The sequence below is a fragment of the Fusarium musae genome, chromosome 5, assembly GCF_019915245.1.
Source record: "Fusarium musae strain F31 chromosome 5, whole genome shotgun sequence".
Classification (NCBI taxonomy): Eukaryota; Fungi; Ascomycota; class Sordariomycetes; order Hypocreales; family Nectriaceae; genus Fusarium; species Fusarium musae.
The window spans coordinates 43,553-62,686 of record NC_058391.1 but is presented as its reverse complement, the minus strand read 5'-3'; the positions used below and the strand labels follow the sequence as shown (position 1 = coordinate 62,686).

Sequence of the window (19,134 nt, the reverse complement as noted above, 5' to 3'; positions counted from 1 at the left end):
GTCCTGCATAAAAGGGCAAGATGAGGGTTTATATGCCGTCTATACCCTGCGGAGTGGTTACAGACCTTCAGTCGCATGCATCACTTGTGCCCGAGAGCTTAAATCAGCAGAGAGAACTTGGTTTATCAAGAAATACCGCTATGACTATGACCTGATTGGGAGTGATATAGCGAGAAGTTATATGAAAATGTAGATAGACTACTGCGGGAAATTTATACCTCTTTACGGCATAAGAACCTTATTTAAATAGATAGGTTAGCTTATTTAATAGAGACAGGCTTAAAGATCTTCTATAGGAATAATAAATAGGAAGTAAAGTTAAAAGAAATAACAGTATATAATATAATATAACTAAGACTCATAGCCTTTATATTATACCTAAATTTAGTTATAATATAGCAAAGTCATGGTAGACGCTTTTGTAATAAAGTAGGTAACACTGAATGTTTTGACTAAATGTCAATAGACATGGAATGTTGTCGTAATGATTTGGAGGTGAATCTTCTAGTCAATTCAGACACTGGCTTCCAGTTAATATATCCAATACTGACTGGGTAGTTATGCAGGCTTAATAAGCTTTGTTCTATATGCGATGTCTCGCCCCCATAGTCATGTGTTGATGGCGGCACAGAGAATCCTTCCTTGAAGGATCTTACGAGATTTCTCCTGCGCGTCGTATCGCATTTCTATGTTGTTATCCATTTTGGGCATATTCTTCAAGTGTTGGACCTGGATAAGCTTATCAAACAACAGGCTAGATGAGAAGAGTCTGCTTTCTTGACAGAAAAGGGTATATTATTCATGATTTGAAAATTATGCTCTAGAGAGGATGTTTACCTAGTGAGTTGCAATAAGCGAATTAGGTAATCCATTGTGCAACCAGAGAAATCATGCCACCAATCAGCGTTTGACCCAGTTGAGCACCAGATAATGCAGGTTCGAAATTTCTCTCTTCGTTCTGGCGCTCTTTTCTATTCAAAATACAGTATTGAGCTAAGAGACTTGACTTCGGGCTATTTGTAGAACAGCGATCGGATCTACGGCACGCTACATTAAACTGCCGATATATTAAACTTTAGTGTGACATCGTAAATGAAATTATACGCTACGATGCGCAAGGCTATACAAAACAAGCTTCTCGTGTTACAGGGATACAAACCTTCTCGCGCAAGAAGGATAAATAGAGAGCGATCCCGCCTTCACTTCTGACGTTATTGGTTCAAAAAGCATTAAACACAATTCCACAAGCAATCGCTTGCTCTGTCCATAAAATCTAAGATAGCTAAGGTAAGTTAGCTTCTAAATTCTTGGAAAATTAGTAAGAAGAAAAATATAATAACAATGCAGCCGTCATTCGTTAATCATGCTCGCCAAAGCCGTCCTTCTCGTCACAGTCGCATGCAATGCATGGGCATCACCCTACGTCGTCACCAACCCAGAAGATCTAAAGAACGACTGGCACAGCAATGACTACACCGGAACCCGCGGCAAGGACCAGATGATCCATTGGCAGTTCACTCTCGAAGGCCACAACGCTGTCCCTGATCCAGGCGACTTTTCAACCTTCTGCAAAGGCGTACAGAACGGGGAGCTGTGCGGCGAAACTTGCACCAAGCCCGGGGCCTTTGCGAAATGCAAAAACGAAGCATACGAGGCGCGTCAGTGGTTCAACGATTATGGCACTACCGTTGAAGTGCGTCGCACTACGTTCCCTGATGCTGGGAAGAAGGTCATTACCAGTGCTATGGCCAACATCACTGAGCAAGACGTGGTTGGCACGGTGCATTACAAGCTGAAGTTTGGGGGTTTCCAGAAGCAATTCATTGACACATTCAATCCTCCGTCGACAAAGATTTAGGTATAACATATTTTAAATTTCTATAGCCTACTATTGTAGCCAATTATCTTCACTTCTTATCATTTTACAAAAATGTTAACCAGTCGCAGATGCGAAGTTGCTTGATAAAGCAATCCAATCCAAATGGCTTCTTGGCCACTTTCTGTGGCTGAAACAATGTCCGTCGGGATGTGGAGGGGCGCCAACCTTGGGATCGGCCTGTGTCTTTACCGTGAGGATGCCCACGACTTCTTGTTCAAATCATCCGGTCAAACGCCTAACTTATTTCCGCGAGTAAAAGCACTATTCTTTTCTTCGATATTATCATGTCCAGCTCTTGACTTCGGCTGTGGAACGGCTGTGACTCGTGATAGAGCAGATAGGCCCTGCAGCTAGGGTATGACGTTTCAGACGGACACTACATATCATTCTGATGGCAATAAAGACATCATCTTCCAAGGCACTCCCGCTCATGACCATATCACGGCACCCTATCCTCTTCGGCATTACAGGTGAGCCAGACTGTCCCTACCGTTCCTTTCCCAATTAGTTCAACACCAAAAGCATCGCGGCAGATACTTCGACCTGCCTGAGCGACGAGACCGCGGCCCAGACAATGCATGCTGTAGTTAATGGCTACAGCGAAGTCATTAAAAGTTGAGTGTGCATGTGCACCTCGAGTCACATTCTCCTTTTGCAGATCAAATTTGCAGTCTGATCAAAATGCAACGTTGCGCTCAAATCTCGATCGACAAGTCCCCGCATCTCATCAGGGGTAGGCGCTGCGTCCGTCATTAGACCATGCATTATCCGTAGTCGAAACTATTTATTTCCGAATTTCATGCGGCCTGATGAAAAGGACCAGTTACGCGCCCCGTGGGTATCCAAACTAGGTGACATGAAACAACTACTAAATGACTCTATTCTCCGCGACAAAACCTCCCCGTGAATGAGAACAGCGCCTGCTGCCATTCGCCACGTGCCTCGGGAGATCAGCCAGGGACTGTCCGAGCATCACAAGCTCCAGGGTTGTATCTCAATATTTAAGGATCTGTTATTCTGGCCTATCACATCTTATCATGGGCTCTGGGGAATATCGGAAACACAGCAGGTTTCATTGGACCGGCTATCTGCCAGTTATCCTTCATCATTAACCAACAGGTTTCGCGTTAAGTGGAAGCTCATTTTCTAAGGGACTGATACTGAATGCACTGGTCAGGAGCTATGTAGGCCAAGTCGAAATCTCCTGACTGCTGTTTTACCTGCATGAACTCACCCTACAGCGTCACGACCCCTTATTGGCTCACGTGAAATGAATGGCAGCTGGCTTTGCTTTTCAGACAGATTTCGGATAGGAGATGTGGATTAGGAGTCAATGACATAGAACCACAAGATACGCGCTGAAATAATACCCGAAGAACATTTTGATACAAATATGCAATGTTTCCTTCAATCCTTAGCGCCTATCCAGATACCTTTTGCTCTATCACATCAGCATTATTTAGTTTCATCAGAGACCATACAAAAGAGATATTCTTATCCTTTCCAATCTTTGAAGCCAATATGAAAGTCTTGAGTGGGCTGCATGCGTGCCTCCTTGGAGTTCTTACACAGCATGTTGCGCAATCATGGGCACTATCAGGAGAGGCAAAAGCAATGGTTGAAGACTCTATGGAGTGGATGGATAGGTTCTACGATCCCAAGATCTCACAGCTATACGACCTCAACTCCAACGCCGCAATGAACCACGAGACACTTGCCTCTACATGGTATGCAGTGGGGCTTCTTGCACGGAACGGCGACGGTGATGCCTCAAGAGCTGAGGATGTCATAAGATACGTTATCAAGGACCAGCACGACGATCCCAAGGACTTGTGGTATGGCGACTATACGCGAGAACCAGAGGAGCCAACTGTTGGAACAGCATGGTACCCTGCCAAAATGTACGGATCGTGGGACCCGAACTGGCGTGGCTTTGTTGGTCTCAGCTTCATCACGATATACGAGGAGTTCGGTGATCTGTTATCGGAAGATTTGAAGGGGCTTATGCTGGACAGTCTATATAACTGCAGCGTTGGCGATTCCTACCGCGTGGGTGGTGTCAACGGAGATAACCTCTACCCATCTTACAGCAACCCTGCAATCATGCGTGCGATTGGGACGAGCTGGACTGGTCGACAAGTAGGCGATGACAACATGACACAAGCTGGAGAGGATTATGCCAAGGAGATTATTAACCTCTTTGATCTGCATGATACGCTTTCTGAATTCAACTCTGCGACTTACACCGGCATTTCACTCTTTGGTCTTACACTATGGTGCAAGTATGGTGATAAGGATAGCATCCTCTCCGAGAGAGGCCCAGATCTCCTGCACGGCGTCTGGAATTACACTTCGCAACTGTGGAACCCGAGCATGCGCAATCTCGCTGGTCCATGGGACCGGGCATACACGTTCGACATGACCAAATCTCTCGGCCTTCTATCTCACTTTCTCGCACCGATTATCGGGAGGAAGGAGTCGGGGTTATGGGAGTACCCGGAAGTCATGAGCCATGCGCGTGATTGGGCTTGGGCGCCTCTCATTGCTGTTCACTCAGAATTTCACAATTCGTTGCTTTCGGATGATCTTAAGGAGTCACTGAAGACATTCGATGGGGAGAGGACATATGAAGGGAAGGCCTACTATCCGCCATACGATCTTGACACCCGCAATATCACGACATGGCTTAGTGAGTCGCTCATGATTGGAGCGCAGTCGTATCATACGCAGAGTGCGAATGGACCGTCTAATAACAAGGCTCAATTCCATCCTGCTGTTGCGCATTGGTCTTATGGAGACGATGAAATTGGATGGCTCAGCGTAAGTTATACCGCTTCAAAATTCACTCCTGCTCTGACTGACGCAATACCCAGCTCCGACCTACTGAGGCCCACGTCCTGATGGAGGTCTCGCCAAAAAAGCTCAAAGTGACATATCCTGAAGGGACCAGTAGTTCTGTGTTCACTTTTGTGGCATCACCTTCACTTGCGAGGAGGGATGTCCGGTCGTGGGCTGATATTCAAGGGGCCTCAATATCTGTCTCTGGAAATGCAGATCCGGAGCCACAGATCACATTCGCTGGTCGGTACGGTGGCTCTGGAAGTCCGATATACGACCACAATCATTGGACGTTTGTTCACACAATGCCTGCTGATTTTGAGGGCGCTCCTGAGATTATCATTGAGTTTGAATAGCATATGTCGTGGAGGTGTAGACTGACTGATTATTTCTATTGAGTATAGAGGGATGAATCTTTATATTATAGACTTTATAATTCGATTTCTTTCTTTTTATTAGATACGTTTGAAGGTGGCCGTCGAGGTTACGAACAAGGGTACCGCCCCTGGTAATACGCTTGTCCAGACACACGTAGGATATTCTGTCTAAAAAAACAGGTCACCCCATCAAGAGTCTCGTGGCCTTTGACATAGTCCGTCTAAGTCAGAGTCAAGCTGTCAGTTGCAAGTGCCGAACCTAGTTCTAGCCTAAAAAGAGGCTTTTGCATTAACCATCAGACAACTTATCAAATCATGTAACCGTATCACATACAAATACCTAGTCTATTTCAGCCATCATCATCAATTCGCGGTTGAATAAACCTCTTTGCTTAGAATTATCACGCAAGCAAGCCTCCTACAATGAATGCAGCAAGAGTGATGATAAAAGCAGCTGATCCAGGCTGTAGAGACGCGGAATCGTTATCATCATCGCCACTGCCAGCGCCGGATTCAGATCCATTTCCGCCACTCGTACCTGATCCGCTCTCGTGGCTCAACACAAAGATCTCGCCTGTCTTGTCGGAACTAAACCACAGTCTACCCTTAGAGTCCCATGCCAGACCAACGGGGCGGAAGCAATCATCCGGACACTTTGAGAGATCTTTGTTGTAGATGATGGGTGTAGTGGCATTTGTACTTCGTGAAGAAGATGCAGGTTTGCCGTCTTGGAAATCGACGTAGGAGACTTTGTAGCCAACTGGCGGGTCGCGGTTCCCTTAGTGTTTCAGAAGTGAACCAAGATTAAAGGTTGGGAGGGGGTTCTTACAGCTTCCGTGGAAAGATACATAGGCTCTTGTGCCATTCTCGTCGAACTTCAGATCTAGAGGTGCAGTGTGCGCTTGGAACGCTAGTACTGGTGCAACATAGTCGGATTTGCATTCTTCATCAGTAAGGGCGGTAGCATCATCACCGTCTGCTTGGCGATCAGCTGGAAACTGATCGCCTATCTTAAGATCGCCGAGATTAGGGAAGTCTTCCGTAGACCAGAGCGTATAACAAAGAGGGTAGCCATAGTTGCCACCCTGATCATCAGAGCCATTCAGATAACCGTGGAAGTTCATCTCCTCGCCTGGGTTGTCCTTGTGAATATCTTTGCCGTCGCGATGAAGTTCATCGGCGGAATTTTCAACGCTGAAAATGCCACCTGTCTCAGGATGCTCTGCCACGCCGACGGAATTGCGAAGGCCCCAGCCGATAATCTCGCCGTCAAGATAATCGTACGGTTTTTTATCGGAATTGCCGCTGAAGGATGAGATGTTGAAGGCGCGGATCTGAGAGCGGCCTGAGTCACGATCTTCGGCACCTGCGTCATCGTTCCCATCGCTCCCGCGGGATACGAGCAGCATGTCTGGATGTTTCTGTGAGATAAGTAGGGTTCGTGAAGTGTGGCCTCCGTTAGTCATATTGTTGACTAGAGTCTGAGCGGAAGATTCGCTGAGAGTGACTTTAGACGGGTCATAGGACCATGCGAAGACCTCATCGGATGATGAAGCATAGATTGTACGTCCATCTTTGGAGAGGGCGATGCCATGGTTGAGCTAGCACGGTGAATAACTCAGTTGATGGTCAAACGATGAAAGGTCCTGGATCTGGGTAGCTCACATTATTCTTCTTTAGTAGAGTGGTCTTCTTCTTGACTTGCAAGCAGGTTCCTCCTTCATCATCGAGCTCAAAATGGATTATTCCATTCCCAGAGTCTATAACAATCAGGGCACCCTCGCTATCGAATAGAATACCTCGAGGTCGTCTGAGCTCATTGGCGATGATACTATAGTTCCAGCCATCGGCGGTAACGGGCGCTTGATAAGAGGACTTCAGGGTCTTGAGGTTACATTGTTGGGCCGAAGCGATGACGATGAGGAGCGTTACGGTGGCGAGGAGGCGGATGGACGCCATCGCAAAACGCGGGGTATCGATGACGTCGGGATCAAAAGGTGGATTACCAGGGTTAATTGATGTAACTGAACTATGGAGATAATAAAAGACCCTGAGTATGGGTATCAAAATGAGCAATGTCGTGGAAAATGAGGGTTAAACTGGATCATGGAGGAAATCTGAAATACATGATCAAAGTCCGAAGTCATCATCGACAACTCTAGGCAAAGCCAGGTCACACGACTTTGTTGCCCAATGAGACAGCAGACAGGGGTTGGGAAATTTTAGGCTAAAGCAGGCCGGTCCTGGAGAAGTCGACTTAGCTGACATACCCTATATCGCTATAATGTAGCAGTTGGGAAAACCGACAACCGTTTATAGAAGTGCTGGTTTAGCAGACTCTTAATGGATAGAAATAATGCAGACATTTATAGCCTCAACTTTACCCAGTTCTATTTTTATTGCTTCTGTATAACGTCCAGAGAGTTCATCACAGTAAAAAGGATATGTACCTAATATTGAGTCTCAGGCCTTCTTGATGTGAGGTTGAGAAGTTAAGAGGTTCTGACGTTGCCGCACTTTGAGACAGTTCACATCTACGGGTCCATGCTCTCTTTAGATCAACTAGACAAGTTCAAACTTGCAGACGCCCCGGAATTAAGGAGTGTACAATACCTGCAAATATCGCGGGCTGAAAAATATTGCACGAACAGGAGGAATGAAGTAACGCCGATGGCTTGACTAGGCATTTCATTTGAGACTCCCGACTGGCTGATTCCTGTAAACCAAGGTGACTTATTAACAGATTTTTACTCAGTTGATTCAAGACTCTGGGGTTGGCAGCACTGGTTCTAGACTGTGGCGGCCATCTCCGCTATCTGACCTTAGTCCGGGATAGCTCAGATCAATGACCATAAACAAAACGATAGAAATTCATTCCAACTTCCATGTGGAGTTCCACCATCCCGCATCAGGAAGCAGGATAAAAAGTCCCTTCCCCACGGCACATATTCCGATGCCGTGGTAGCCGGATTCTCAGCGGGTCATTGATAAGTAGCCCCATCGGGCAATGGATCTGACAGGCATCTAAGTGGCTGCAGCCAATGCCGACGTTCCTGGGTCTCTAGCGCGTACGACATCTCGGACACACTGCGAGTGAGTTACACGCGCATCGCACAGCACATCCTGGCATGGTAGTGATAAGTATCGCTTATCGCCGCTGAGGGTCTGACACTAACCAATAATAGGCGTGACGTGACAACAAAATGGGAAGGTTAGTGGTATCGTACCCCATGAACGAGTGCGATAACTAGGTGGGCACGGGAGAAACGGCAACTGCTATCGGTCGAATATTCGATTGTGCGACCCGATGTGGGGTTTGCAGGATCTAGAAATACAGTGTTACAGCCTGCTCGCTCTATCTCTATTGATGTCCCTCTTATTGTGTGACCTGTGTCCTTCCACCTCACCCAGGCCTTTAGCTGTCGCCTATCTTTACTATTCGGGTTCCTGCAACGACGGACTCAGGTAGCCATGGCTTCTTACAATGAGAAGCTCAAGGGCGGGGACCACGAGCTGTCTCTCGAGTCAGGCAGCGGCGACATTGCGGCGACCGAAGCCTACACTTCATCATCTGACTACGGACATGGCGTCCTAGCAAGCCTCTGCCGCTTCGAGGCTCGCATGGACAAGGCTCTTGGCGTCGAGTCTGAAGCCATCGTACGCAAGACAGAAGAGGACAAACGACCTGTACCATGGCATGAGGAGCTCAACATGGCGCTGATTTGGGCCTCGGGTACAATGGGCATCAGCTGTTTCGCTACCGGGTTCTTGGGCTGGGAGTTTGGTCTAAGCTTGAAGCAGAGTCTGCTGATTTACATCTTTGCTTCTATCCTTGGTGGTTCAGTGTCGTCGTACTGCGCTACCTTTGGTGCGGCAACGGGTCTACGTCAGGTTTCTGTCTCGCGTTACAGCTTTGGATGGTACCCCAACAAGATCATTGCGTTCCTCAATGGTATTGAACAGCTGGGTTGGGCTTCTGTTGCTACAATCAGTGGAGGCCTGGCTCTTACCGCCGTCGCGGACGGTCACATATCTCTAGTGGTCGGCGTTATCATCATCGCCATTGTTTCGCTCGCCATCAGCTTTTTGGGTCTCAAGTACATCCTGATCTACGAGCGTTATGCCTGGTGCATCTACTTCATCGTATTTATGATTATCTTTGGCATGGTGGGACCTTACGCCGACAACAAGACTCCTGCCTCTAGTTCAGGCATCGATCTCTCGGGCAACGTGCTTTCTTTAATTGCCATTGTTTATGGTAGCTCCGCATCGTGGGCGACCATGGCTTCAGACTACTATGCGCACTATCCAGCCAACACATCACGGGTGAAAGTTTGGCTCTTGACTACGGCTGGTATTGGTATCCCTACTGCGATCGGTATGACTGCTGGAGCTACGGTTGCCAGTTCACTCAACAATGTCGAAGCTTGGAAGACGGCATACGAAGATCCTCACCAAGGTCTTGGCTTCCTCATCAGAGACATGCTGCATCCTCGAGGTTTCGCCAAGTTGCTTCTGGTTCTGCTATCTTTCAGCGGCATCAACACCAACATCATGTCCCTTTACTCATCAGCCATTTCATTCCAACAGATGGCCACACCGTGTGCCAAAGTTCCTCGCTTCATCTGGACACTTGGTAATTTCGTAATTGTCATCATTTTGGCCATCGTTGGTCGGCAAAAGCTCAACACCTATCTGCAGGATTTCCTGAGTCTGCTGGGTTATTGGTGCACTAGCTACTTCGTCATCCTTTTCGAGGAACACACAATCTTCCGCAAGCGTAACTTTGACAATTACGACCTTGAGGGCTGGAACACCAGGGAGAGGCTGCCTCATGGCATCGCTGCCTCCGTTGCTTTCCTTTTGGGTGTTGTTGCGTGGTGCATGGGAATGGTAGAGACCTGGTTTACCGGACCACTAGGCAAGTTGATTGGAACATATGGAGGCGATGTTGCAAATGAGTTGACCTTTGTGGTCACTGCCATCGTGTACCCAGTTGCTCGATACTTGGAACTGAAGTACTTTGGCAAGTAGATTATAGTAACTAGCAGCCGTTATCAGTGGAGCATGAATTTTTTACAGTTACATTCTATCTGTTCCTGAACAAGCGTCGTGGCGTTGAGCAGATGTACGCAACCTGCATCACTATGACGGTACTTAGTGCTAGAGATGCTAGCTTTGTTCATGATCAACAGCTTAATACTTTGTATTATGAGTCGCTATCTCCAAGTCCCTCATTCAGTCAAGAATCTTATCCAGCCTTATATACCTTTGTCCACATTTCCTTGTTTTCCCTCCTTCTTATATTTTTATCTTGTGGTTACTTTGCCATGGCATTGCGTTTCTTGAGGTTCCTGTGTCAGCGGGCAACTCGGAGACGGGCCTGTTTTCGTGAGGGGAAGAAGCGATAGGAAGTTCAACAGGAGGTACAATCGTCTTGTAAGGCTGATCTTGGTATTGTTGAGGGGAAAATACAGGTGCAAGTGCAGGCGCCGTCACAACCTCCTTGTTCTGCGGCTTTTTGTTTCGAAGGAACCAAAACGCCAGTCCCAAGATGACGATCAGCGCGACACCGCCAATAACGCCTCCAACAATGGCTCCGACTTGGGGAAGGCTACCCTGCTCTGGTGAGGGCTCAGCTGTCTTAATGACAATAGCGATGCCCTTCGTGGTATCAAAATGGGTAAGTATTTGATCTCCAGCCGTACTACCCGTTGTTACCTTGATGCTCTTCGCTCTTGGCACAAAGGCATATAGATAGTTCTTCGCCATCTTCCAGGGTCTTGATGCCCGTCGCGCAATGGATAGTCCACAGCAGCATCCATGTTGCTGAAGTCACTCATTAGCCAACTTTTTACAATCATTTAGGCACCCATCAGACGAACCAGCAAAGGGCACGCTGGTCTTTACTATCGCAGCTAGATGCTCGGGATAGTATGTCGTGTAGATGGTCTGGAAGCAACCAAAGTGCGATCCGATGGTCTTGCAGGTCGTAGTCAGGGCATTCTCTTCGCCGCATTGAGAGGTAGCCCAATCTATGCGACTGTGTTGGATCATGGGAGGCTCAAAATGGTGATTAGTAAGAGCATACCGCTGCCCGAGAGAGAATAGTAGCCCCAGGGACGGTAGTTGTTTTCGCGACCAAAAAGATCGCGCTGATGAAGCGTCGCAGGAGCAGTCACAGCCGGGCCAGCCGCTTCAAACGCGGGTACGTCTGGAATTTCGTAGGCTGAATATCAGCCATTCTTGCAAATGATTTCTGACCGCCAAATGATCGATAAACTTTTGATCTGGAAGAAATCGCCCCTTGGCCAACGTGGATAAACATTCAACGCATAGAAGGGGTAAAAACAAACTGGTTCTATGGCAGATTGAGGCAGATAAAACTGCAAGACAACAGATGAGGCGGTGCTCCCTAAAATATTTCTTCCCTCTTGGGGGTTGAAAATAACTCAAAGGTTTTATCCAATGATAGTAGGATGGCGTCGAAGATGTGCAGTGGCGCTCCTTTAGCCTGCGGCTGAGAGAACGGTACACCATTTACATCCTGTCGCCAAGCCCAAGCTGAGCCCTTCTGCAGAGAAGCAAGGGGGGAGACTGAGACAACAGCTTGTAAGCGCCAGCCTGATTCAGATCGACGCCCAGTTGTGTCACCGGCCTTCACTATAACCGCTGATACTGGCTTGGGTAATCAGCCACTATTGAGAGGCTGGAAGCCATTTCTGCACTGGCACGTTCTAGGCTTGGAGGCGTCGTTCAGCTGCTGTCGGCTGGCCTTTTTACTCAGTTTCATCACTCCCTATAGGCTCCATTGCCCTGACTCGGCGGGGTCTGTACGCCGCCTTGGGCTCAAAACAAGAGTCTTGATGGAAAAGGCCTTAAGGTAGGTCCCGAACTGGAAGCTGAATGGCAGTCTCTGAGGTTATCGATGTTGGGATGTGGGGAGCAGTTATCCTAACACATTGTGGCATCCAACCCTTCACACTACAGCCCGAAACTGCCCTCAAAAGAACTGCCATGTACCCTCTCTGCTTGGCTTGCTAATTCTCAGTCCTGCCTTGATACAGCCGCACCCCTAGCTCCCTCATGCTCACCGTCTTTCTCGCAGTGTTTCATATTTCAGACTCCAGGAACACTCAGGCTACCAATTATATAGAGAGAATAGGCGCGTGCAGGGAGGATTTTCAGATTTGAGACATTGCTGGTCGAGACGGCGTTTTGATCAAGACGTCGAAATCCACCCCATCTCCCCAACTTAAGTAGCCACTGACTTCAACTCAATCCATCCAACTTCTCGTTTTGCAAGCTCCCCCAAGGGTCAGTTAGAGATACAATCCTCCATAGAGAATCAATTGGATACTGTTCAGAAAATGGCAGTTCAGGCAGCAGCAGGTAGATCTTCACAAGGACACAATCCGACAGCACGCAAGAACCCGTCCGGAACCGTGTGGAAAATCTTCATTTTTTATTTAGTTGGTTAGTATTATACATCTACTGACTCCCCAGTTCAACCACTGTTTCATCATTGATTTCACTTTATCTATTCAGACGCAAGGGCAGTTAGTCACATGCCTAGGCACATGCATTTAATTAATAGAGCTAGTTGTCATTGACTTCAGGTTAATTTGGCTTTTGCTAACTAACTTACAGAAACAGAGTTAACCTTCTTCCTTTAAACCTTTGGTCCCAGAACCCTGCTATTACCCTACCTGTATCTAACTCTGTATATAGACATGCTGCCTTTATATTAATAACAGGATCCCCTTTACAGTAATAACCCTTTTAGCTATATTATAAAGCTACTTTTTATATATATTTAAGTTTAAGCTTATAAAGGCAGTAAAGAAGGCTACCTAGTTTAATTAAAAAGAATAACTTTCTTTTAAGACTCTTTTTAAGTTTAAAAGGCTTATAAGCTTATTATAGACTTAACTTAGGTTAATTATACTAAAATAGGCTAAATAATCTATATAACTAATTAACTTAATTAATTTATAATTAAAAATAGCTATTTTAATAAAATTAAATTAATACTTTAATAAAAAGTTCTTTTTAATAATAGTTACTATTATATAAATATTTTCTAGATCTTTTTTATTAATTACTTATAAGGCAGGCTTAATAGCTATATTAAAGTTATAGCTAATTATATAATAAGCCTAATTATATAATTATAGGCTATTTTATATAATAAGTATTATATTAGTAGCTTTAATAGATATTAATAACTATAATTAATAAGTATAAGGAAAGTTAAATTAAGGAATATACTTTATAATAAGTATACTAGGCCTAGTATTATCTTAGTCTTTTAACTAGGGTAAAGGAAGAAGGTTAATATAGCTGCTAAGGGACCTATAGGCAGTACTTATGCTGCTTAGTTAAGGCAGTAATTATACTACTTAAGGTAAATAAACCTTAACTAATTTTAAGCTTTATAATTCTAGCTTACTATAGGGGCCTTACTATTTAAGCTATTATATAAAAAGTTAAAAGCTTAATAGCCCTGAATAAGGCTAATAGTAACTAAAAAAAAAAAAATATATATCTACTGACTTCTTGGCCAGCTACTAAACATTTCTGAACACGTCACAGCCGTTTGCTTTATAGGCATTCATGCCGCCTTTTTCACTGTATTGAATCATCGTCCAGTTAACACAACAGTTGGCCAGGGCCTCTCAACGGCTTTAGCCAATATACTGGCAATCTTTGTTGAAGTCTCCCTGCTTGGAGGTCTCGGAGTGGCATACAACCAGATCCTGGCGAGGTTTCTTAGACAGAAATCCTTCTACCGTCAGGACACCAAGCTCCGTACTCTTACTTCCAGCCCATGGAATCTGTTTCGGCCCAGAGTTCTAGCTCATATTCTACATATCAAGAGGCTGTGGCTTGTAGGGTTCCTCTGTGCTGGGATCCCTTTTGCAGCTGTATTTCCTCCTGGAGCCTTGACGGTCAAATTCGAGAATTCTGTGCCTTTGACTATGAATGCTGTACCGACAATCAACATCAGCGATTATGGAAATGGCACTTATCAAGACTTTGTGGAGAAGTCGTTCTTCGAAATGAATGCCGACCTTAGTTACATGTGAGTATGTGCACCAAGCTAGGCATTTCTTAACTGACTATTCTAGGAACCAATTGAGACCGAGTCTGAATGCATTAGCAGCTCAGGTGCTATCGTCTGGCAGACCAGTCAAGATTGACTCGCCTTGTGGTGCTTCGTGTGTTTACGACATCTCAATCGAGGGGCCTCTGTTCAACTGCCGGGAACTTAGTCGTCACGATGCTCTGTCGGACGGCTGTTCTGTCATCTACAGAGCGGCAGATGAAAAAGACAGCAGTCCTGACCAACCATACAGCCGTACCAATAATTCTTTTAAGATAAGCTGGTACACTGACCCTAGACCAGAGAATTGCACGTCACTGAGTAAAAAGACCCTGGACTGTTCTATGAATTTGGCGACATACAATCTTCATATCAATAATTCACTTGACTCATCTCAGTCTATCGATGTTCAAATTGAAAACGAAAAGGAGATCTGGTCGGAAAAGGCTTGGATTCAAACACAATTCTTCTATTACTTCTTCTATAGTGGGGGCATTACGCCTCGTCTAGCCAACGACAGCCTACAAGCAAATTTCACCAATGCTCAAGCATATGGAATCAGCCGGGCTGCGGTGCATGCTTTACAAGGCGAGGTAGAGATGTGTGAGTACAGTCCTTCATCTTAAGTTATCTCCACAAGCTAAACACCTCACAGATAGAGATGGCCCCGGACTGGGGGTTATTTTCTTCCAAGGCAATGCGTCGCAAGTACTGGGGAGCCCCTACGTTGGATTAGTCGACAGATATAATGCTCATTTCAACATTTCCGCGGCAGGTATTGAGAGATACCTACAAGATGTTGTGATTTCAACGATTTCGCTTGGGATGTCGACACACAACGGGGATATTGATGCATCCATCGGCGCAGAGGTTTACCAATTTAGTGAGAAGGTTCAGTTTGTTGCTGGGTATGGGGCTTGTATTTTTGTTGCGTTAAGTATTTTTGCCTTTAGTCATTTTCTTAATTAATATCTCGTGGCGGCCAACTCTTCACATGATGGCACCTAGACTGCCTTGTAAGGACTAGCATGTGCCCTCTTTACTTGACTTGCTATTTACTGGTCTTGATTGGTTATTTATTTCCCCTTGGGTTATCGTCATGATACTCGGCGCTAGAGATGTCAATTGTGTTCAAGATCAACAACCCAATGCCCCGTAGTGAGGCTTAATCGATAGTTTCAACTCAACCTACCAGATCTTAACAATTTGCGATTGCGGGGTTTTCTTCTCTTCCTGCATGTATGCTTGCTTTGGTTACATTACTAATAAATACTTTGCGTTGATGGCCCGTACGCAATGGTAACAGGGAAAAGGCGACGTTCTCGATACACATCCGTTGCTTGGTCCGTATCTCATACACTTAGAATGGAGTCTTATTTAGCTACCAGAGCTACCTAGGGTTACCACCCTTCACTGCTTGATCTGACCCAATTCGCTCATACACGTCATCGATATGTGCTTCTGCTGACTAGTTGCGCCCCAGCGAGAGACGCCAGCAGCGCAAGACCAGGTGCAGCGGCGAGCAGCCATGTGATGGATGTAGCAAAGCCTGCACAAGATGCCTCTATCCATGGGCAACGCGTTATCGATCTTCGCGTTGTGCAGCGTAGTTTCGGGCAAGTGCCTGGTACCGCGGCGACGAGAGTTGAGCAAGCGTCTGGCTTTTCAGGGGTAGCGCATGCAACAAACTTGACAGGGGACCATGTCTTGCTGAATGGTCCTGCAACCACGGCGGATAATCCAGTCGGCCTGTTTGACATCGATGCTGCAGACACTGCCTGGGTCGACACTGACCCGTCAATATTTAACAACCTGAGTCAAATTCTCGGCAGCTGCGAGAGCTTCACATTTTTCTAGCCAGTTTTATCATGAGATCATAGCGATGGATTCCCAAACTATATACGATAAAAACACTCTCTGATATATATTATCTGCGCCTTTGGTCCCCAAATTCCATGGAAAACGCGAGAGGTATTACTTGTGACGAATCGGAACGGCAGTCTCTGTCGTCACATTAAGACTCAGCGAGTCAGGCCGTGAATAATGTCCCACCAGATCGAGGTTCTGCCGCATCATGGCCCGGAATCAAGGGTCAACAGCAGCAAATAGGATACCATTTTCTCCCGGTCCCAATGGCTTGCACAGCTCCGAGCCATCAGGTCCATAGATCATGCTGAAACCTCCACCTGGAGCCCTAGTATAGTCAAACCTTTCCAGTCCCGTCTTTGCCTTGCTGTCTTCTGTTAATACCAGAGAGCAGACTAAGACAAAGCAGGCGCCTTCCATCGCCATGACCTGTGAGAATCTGTTGCAGGCTGGTGTAGTCAAGTGATACGGCCAAGGTTGACCCTCCAGGGCATCCCAGCAAAGAGGCCAGCTGGATACTTGGATGTCCAGGTTTTGAGAGTTCTGGTAGTAGCGTAGCAGAGGTTGGATATGCTCCCAGCAGTTCAGACCACTGATATTGCCAAATGAGGAGGGGACAACAGCCTTTACTAATCGGCTTGCCCGTAGCCCCAGTATGCTCTCTCATCGTGAGTTGGCTTGATCTTTCGTCGATGAAAAACGATGGTGCCGGTCTCATCGATGAAAGACTATACAGGAGTAAGAATTCGGCCACGTAAAGCTTCGAAAGCGGTGGATGGAGGTTTATGGACCTGGTGGAGAGATGGGCGATGGCAAAGGTCAGATAAACCTATGGGAGGAAACTTCTATCTTGAGGGGTTAAGATATCGTGGCTGAATATGTTGGTTGCAGATAGAGTACTAGGTTTATGGCATTCCATCAGTCAGAATAATTCACAGTCAGCAAGTACTGTAGCTTAGTTTGGAAGCGGGTTTTGGTGCCATAGCAATGTGACAAATTCTCAACAGTCATCATACCCTTAGAGCTAGTAGTATGCAATGCGGAGTTGAAGAATGAAACTATGTTCAAGAGATATAGCCCCTTGGTTAATATTTTGCATTATTGTAATTTGCTTCAAGTAAAAGATAAATCCTCTGATAGGATTTGCTCCTCATCCCGGCTAAGAAGGTGGTACAGGAGCGTTCAAATACAGAACGATTAATAGTACGACCGACTGTTATACAGACAATGATATCCACGCTACTATACTCTCGGTGCCCATTTAGCCAGGAAGCTAATGCACGCTGTCCCAGATCTTAAGCTTCTTATCAAGGGGGTTGTCCACTGTTCTCGATGCCGTATCAAAATGCATAGTTGACCTGCGTCTAGGATCATATTTTGGCCACCCGACATCTCCTGTGGTGGCAAATGCGACCCAGGCCCGATGCATGGTGTCAGCGAGCTCTTGCATTGGAGCTGGGCCAAGAAGGGGCTCCGTTCCGAGGCCGAGCGTGTCGAAGACAAAGGGTATCTCCAAGGAATGTGAAGCGCCGAGGCGACCGCCCATCTGAGGCGATTGCCAGGCGAATTCATACATGTAGGTCAAAGATCGAGCCGCCAATTCATGGGTGTCGGCAAAGCGAATGGCGGGAATCCTCCAGAACCAGTCCGTCTGGATCGCTGAGAAGAGCTCACCAGTACTAACTCCCGGATGTAACTCACGATACGCGTCGAGGCCCTCTGGTGCCAAGCCGTACATTCCTGCTATCATAGATAACATCTCTTCCGTAATGCGATCGATGGAACCGTCTGGGACTAAGAAAAGACGTGTTTCCTCAGTGTTGGAGCCAATGAGCAAGTCAGTATCCGTTGAAGCGCCAGCACGGATAGCATCGATTGGATGTACCGGGATAATATCCCCGTCGATAGTGGGAGCCCACGGGATAAAGCTGAGCGCAACTTCGCCCCAGAAAGCTGGGTCAGGGCACGTGGTCAGTTCGTCTCGCAGCTGGGCCTGAGCATGAAGGATCTGATCAGATGGTATCGCCTGAATAACATCCCATTTGGCCTCGACGCCTAGGATCTCTGCCAATCGCCGTGCGATCCGCCTCGCTGTTGCTACTGAGTTGAGCTTTGGATTGCTTCCGCTTTGCACAATCGCTCGGTGAAACAGCCCCTTAGCTTTTGGGATAGCCATTAGCGTGGCGACACTCATGGCACCAGCCGACTCCCCGAAGATAGTGACCTTGCTGGGGTCTCCGCCGAATGCGGTTATGTTCTCCTGCACCCATTCGAGAGCGGCGATTTGGTCAAGTAGGCCAAGGTTGGGGGTGCCATTGTCTAGATAGAGAAATCCTTGGGCACCCACCCGGTAATTAATGGTGACACACACAACGCCGTCGCGGGCAAACCTACTACCATCGTAGTAGGCTACAGCACCAGTGGCATGGAATTCAAACATACCACCGGGAATCCAAACCATTACTGGCAGTCCTGAGGTGCCGAGGCTAGGTGTCCAGACGTTGAGTGTCAGGCAGTCTTCACCAGTGCCGACTAGCTCTGCGAGGCCCTCAGCGATGCCCGGCGGATAGGGGACCTGCGGACACTTGGGCCCGAAGCTTAGCGTGTCGCGCACGCCAGTCCAATGTTCTGGCGGCTGCGGAGGACGGAGGTAGTTGGGCCCGAAAGGCGGTGCAGCAAATGGCACCCCTTTAAACACATGGACCTTGTCAACAATACTGCCCCGAACGTCGCCCGACTCCGTTTTGACGATTGGATCTGAGGTCTGATTGTCGAGGAGAGCTTGCGGTGCGGAAGGTTGTTCCGGCATAACGCTGTCTCTGTTCCCTAAGGATGGTAATGTTATTTGTAGTTGAGTCTTGTAGTTGAGAGCTTAAATCAGCATAGAAAGCTTAGATGTTAAGGTCAATTATATTAGTGAGCACATCACAATACAATCGTTGAAGGAAGCTCCGTGGTAACGGAATGTTAAAATAGTCATCTCGGAACCTTTGATGGGTAATGGCTTACGTCTTCACGGTCTTGATTAATGGCGTGAGGTGTGGCAGCCAAAAAGCAGTAGTGGGGCC

The 19,134-nt window shown here is 46.8% G+C and overlaps 5 protein-coding genes across 5 annotated transcripts; 3 read left to right on the top strand and 2 right to left on the bottom strand.

Annotated features, from left to right (window-relative positions):
- Positions 1–1,363: 1,363 nt before the first annotated feature.
- J7337_006367 (uncharacterized protein) lies at positions 1,364–1,858 on the top strand (the record flags this gene model as incomplete). Its single annotated transcript, XM_044824031.1, has 1 exon — positions 1,364–1,858. One exon carries the CDS (start codon positions 1,364–1,366, stop codon positions 1,856–1,858), a length of 495 nt encoding a protein of 164 aa, XP_044679688.1.
- Positions 1,859–3,400: 1,542 nt separating this feature from the next.
- On the top strand, positions 3,401–5,073 carry J7337_006366 (uncharacterized protein; the record flags this gene model as incomplete). Its single annotated transcript, XM_044824030.1, has 2 exons — positions 3,401–4,699; positions 4,753–5,073. 2 exons carry the CDS (start codon positions 3,401–3,403, stop codon positions 5,071–5,073), a joined length of 1,620 nt encoding a protein of 539 aa, XP_044679687.1.
- A 422-nt stretch (positions 5,074–5,495) lies between these two features.
- J7337_006365 (uncharacterized protein) lies at positions 5,496–7,053 on the bottom strand (the record flags this gene model as incomplete). The annotated part of the gene is made up of 3 exons (XM_044824029.1): positions 5,496–5,872; positions 5,924–6,695; positions 6,760–7,053. 3 exons carry the CDS (start codon positions 7,051–7,053, stop codon positions 5,496–5,498), a joined length of 1,443 nt encoding a protein of 480 aa, XP_044679686.1.
- Positions 7,054–8,565: 1,512 nt separating this feature from the next.
- Positions 8,566–10,128, top strand: J7337_006364 (uncharacterized protein; the record flags this gene model as incomplete). Its single annotated transcript, XM_044824028.1, has 1 exon — positions 8,566–10,128. The coding sequence occupies one exon, from the start codon at positions 8,566–8,568 to the stop codon at positions 10,126–10,128; it is 1,563 nt and encodes a 520-aa protein (XP_044679685.1).
- A 7,211-nt stretch (positions 10,129–17,339) lies between these two features.
- J7337_006363 (uncharacterized protein) lies at positions 17,340–18,875 on the bottom strand (the record flags this gene model as incomplete). Its single annotated transcript, XM_044824027.1, has 1 exon — positions 17,340–18,875. One exon carries the CDS (start codon positions 18,873–18,875, stop codon positions 17,340–17,342), a length of 1,536 nt encoding a protein of 511 aa, XP_044679684.1.
- Positions 18,876–19,134: the final 259 nt, after the last annotated feature.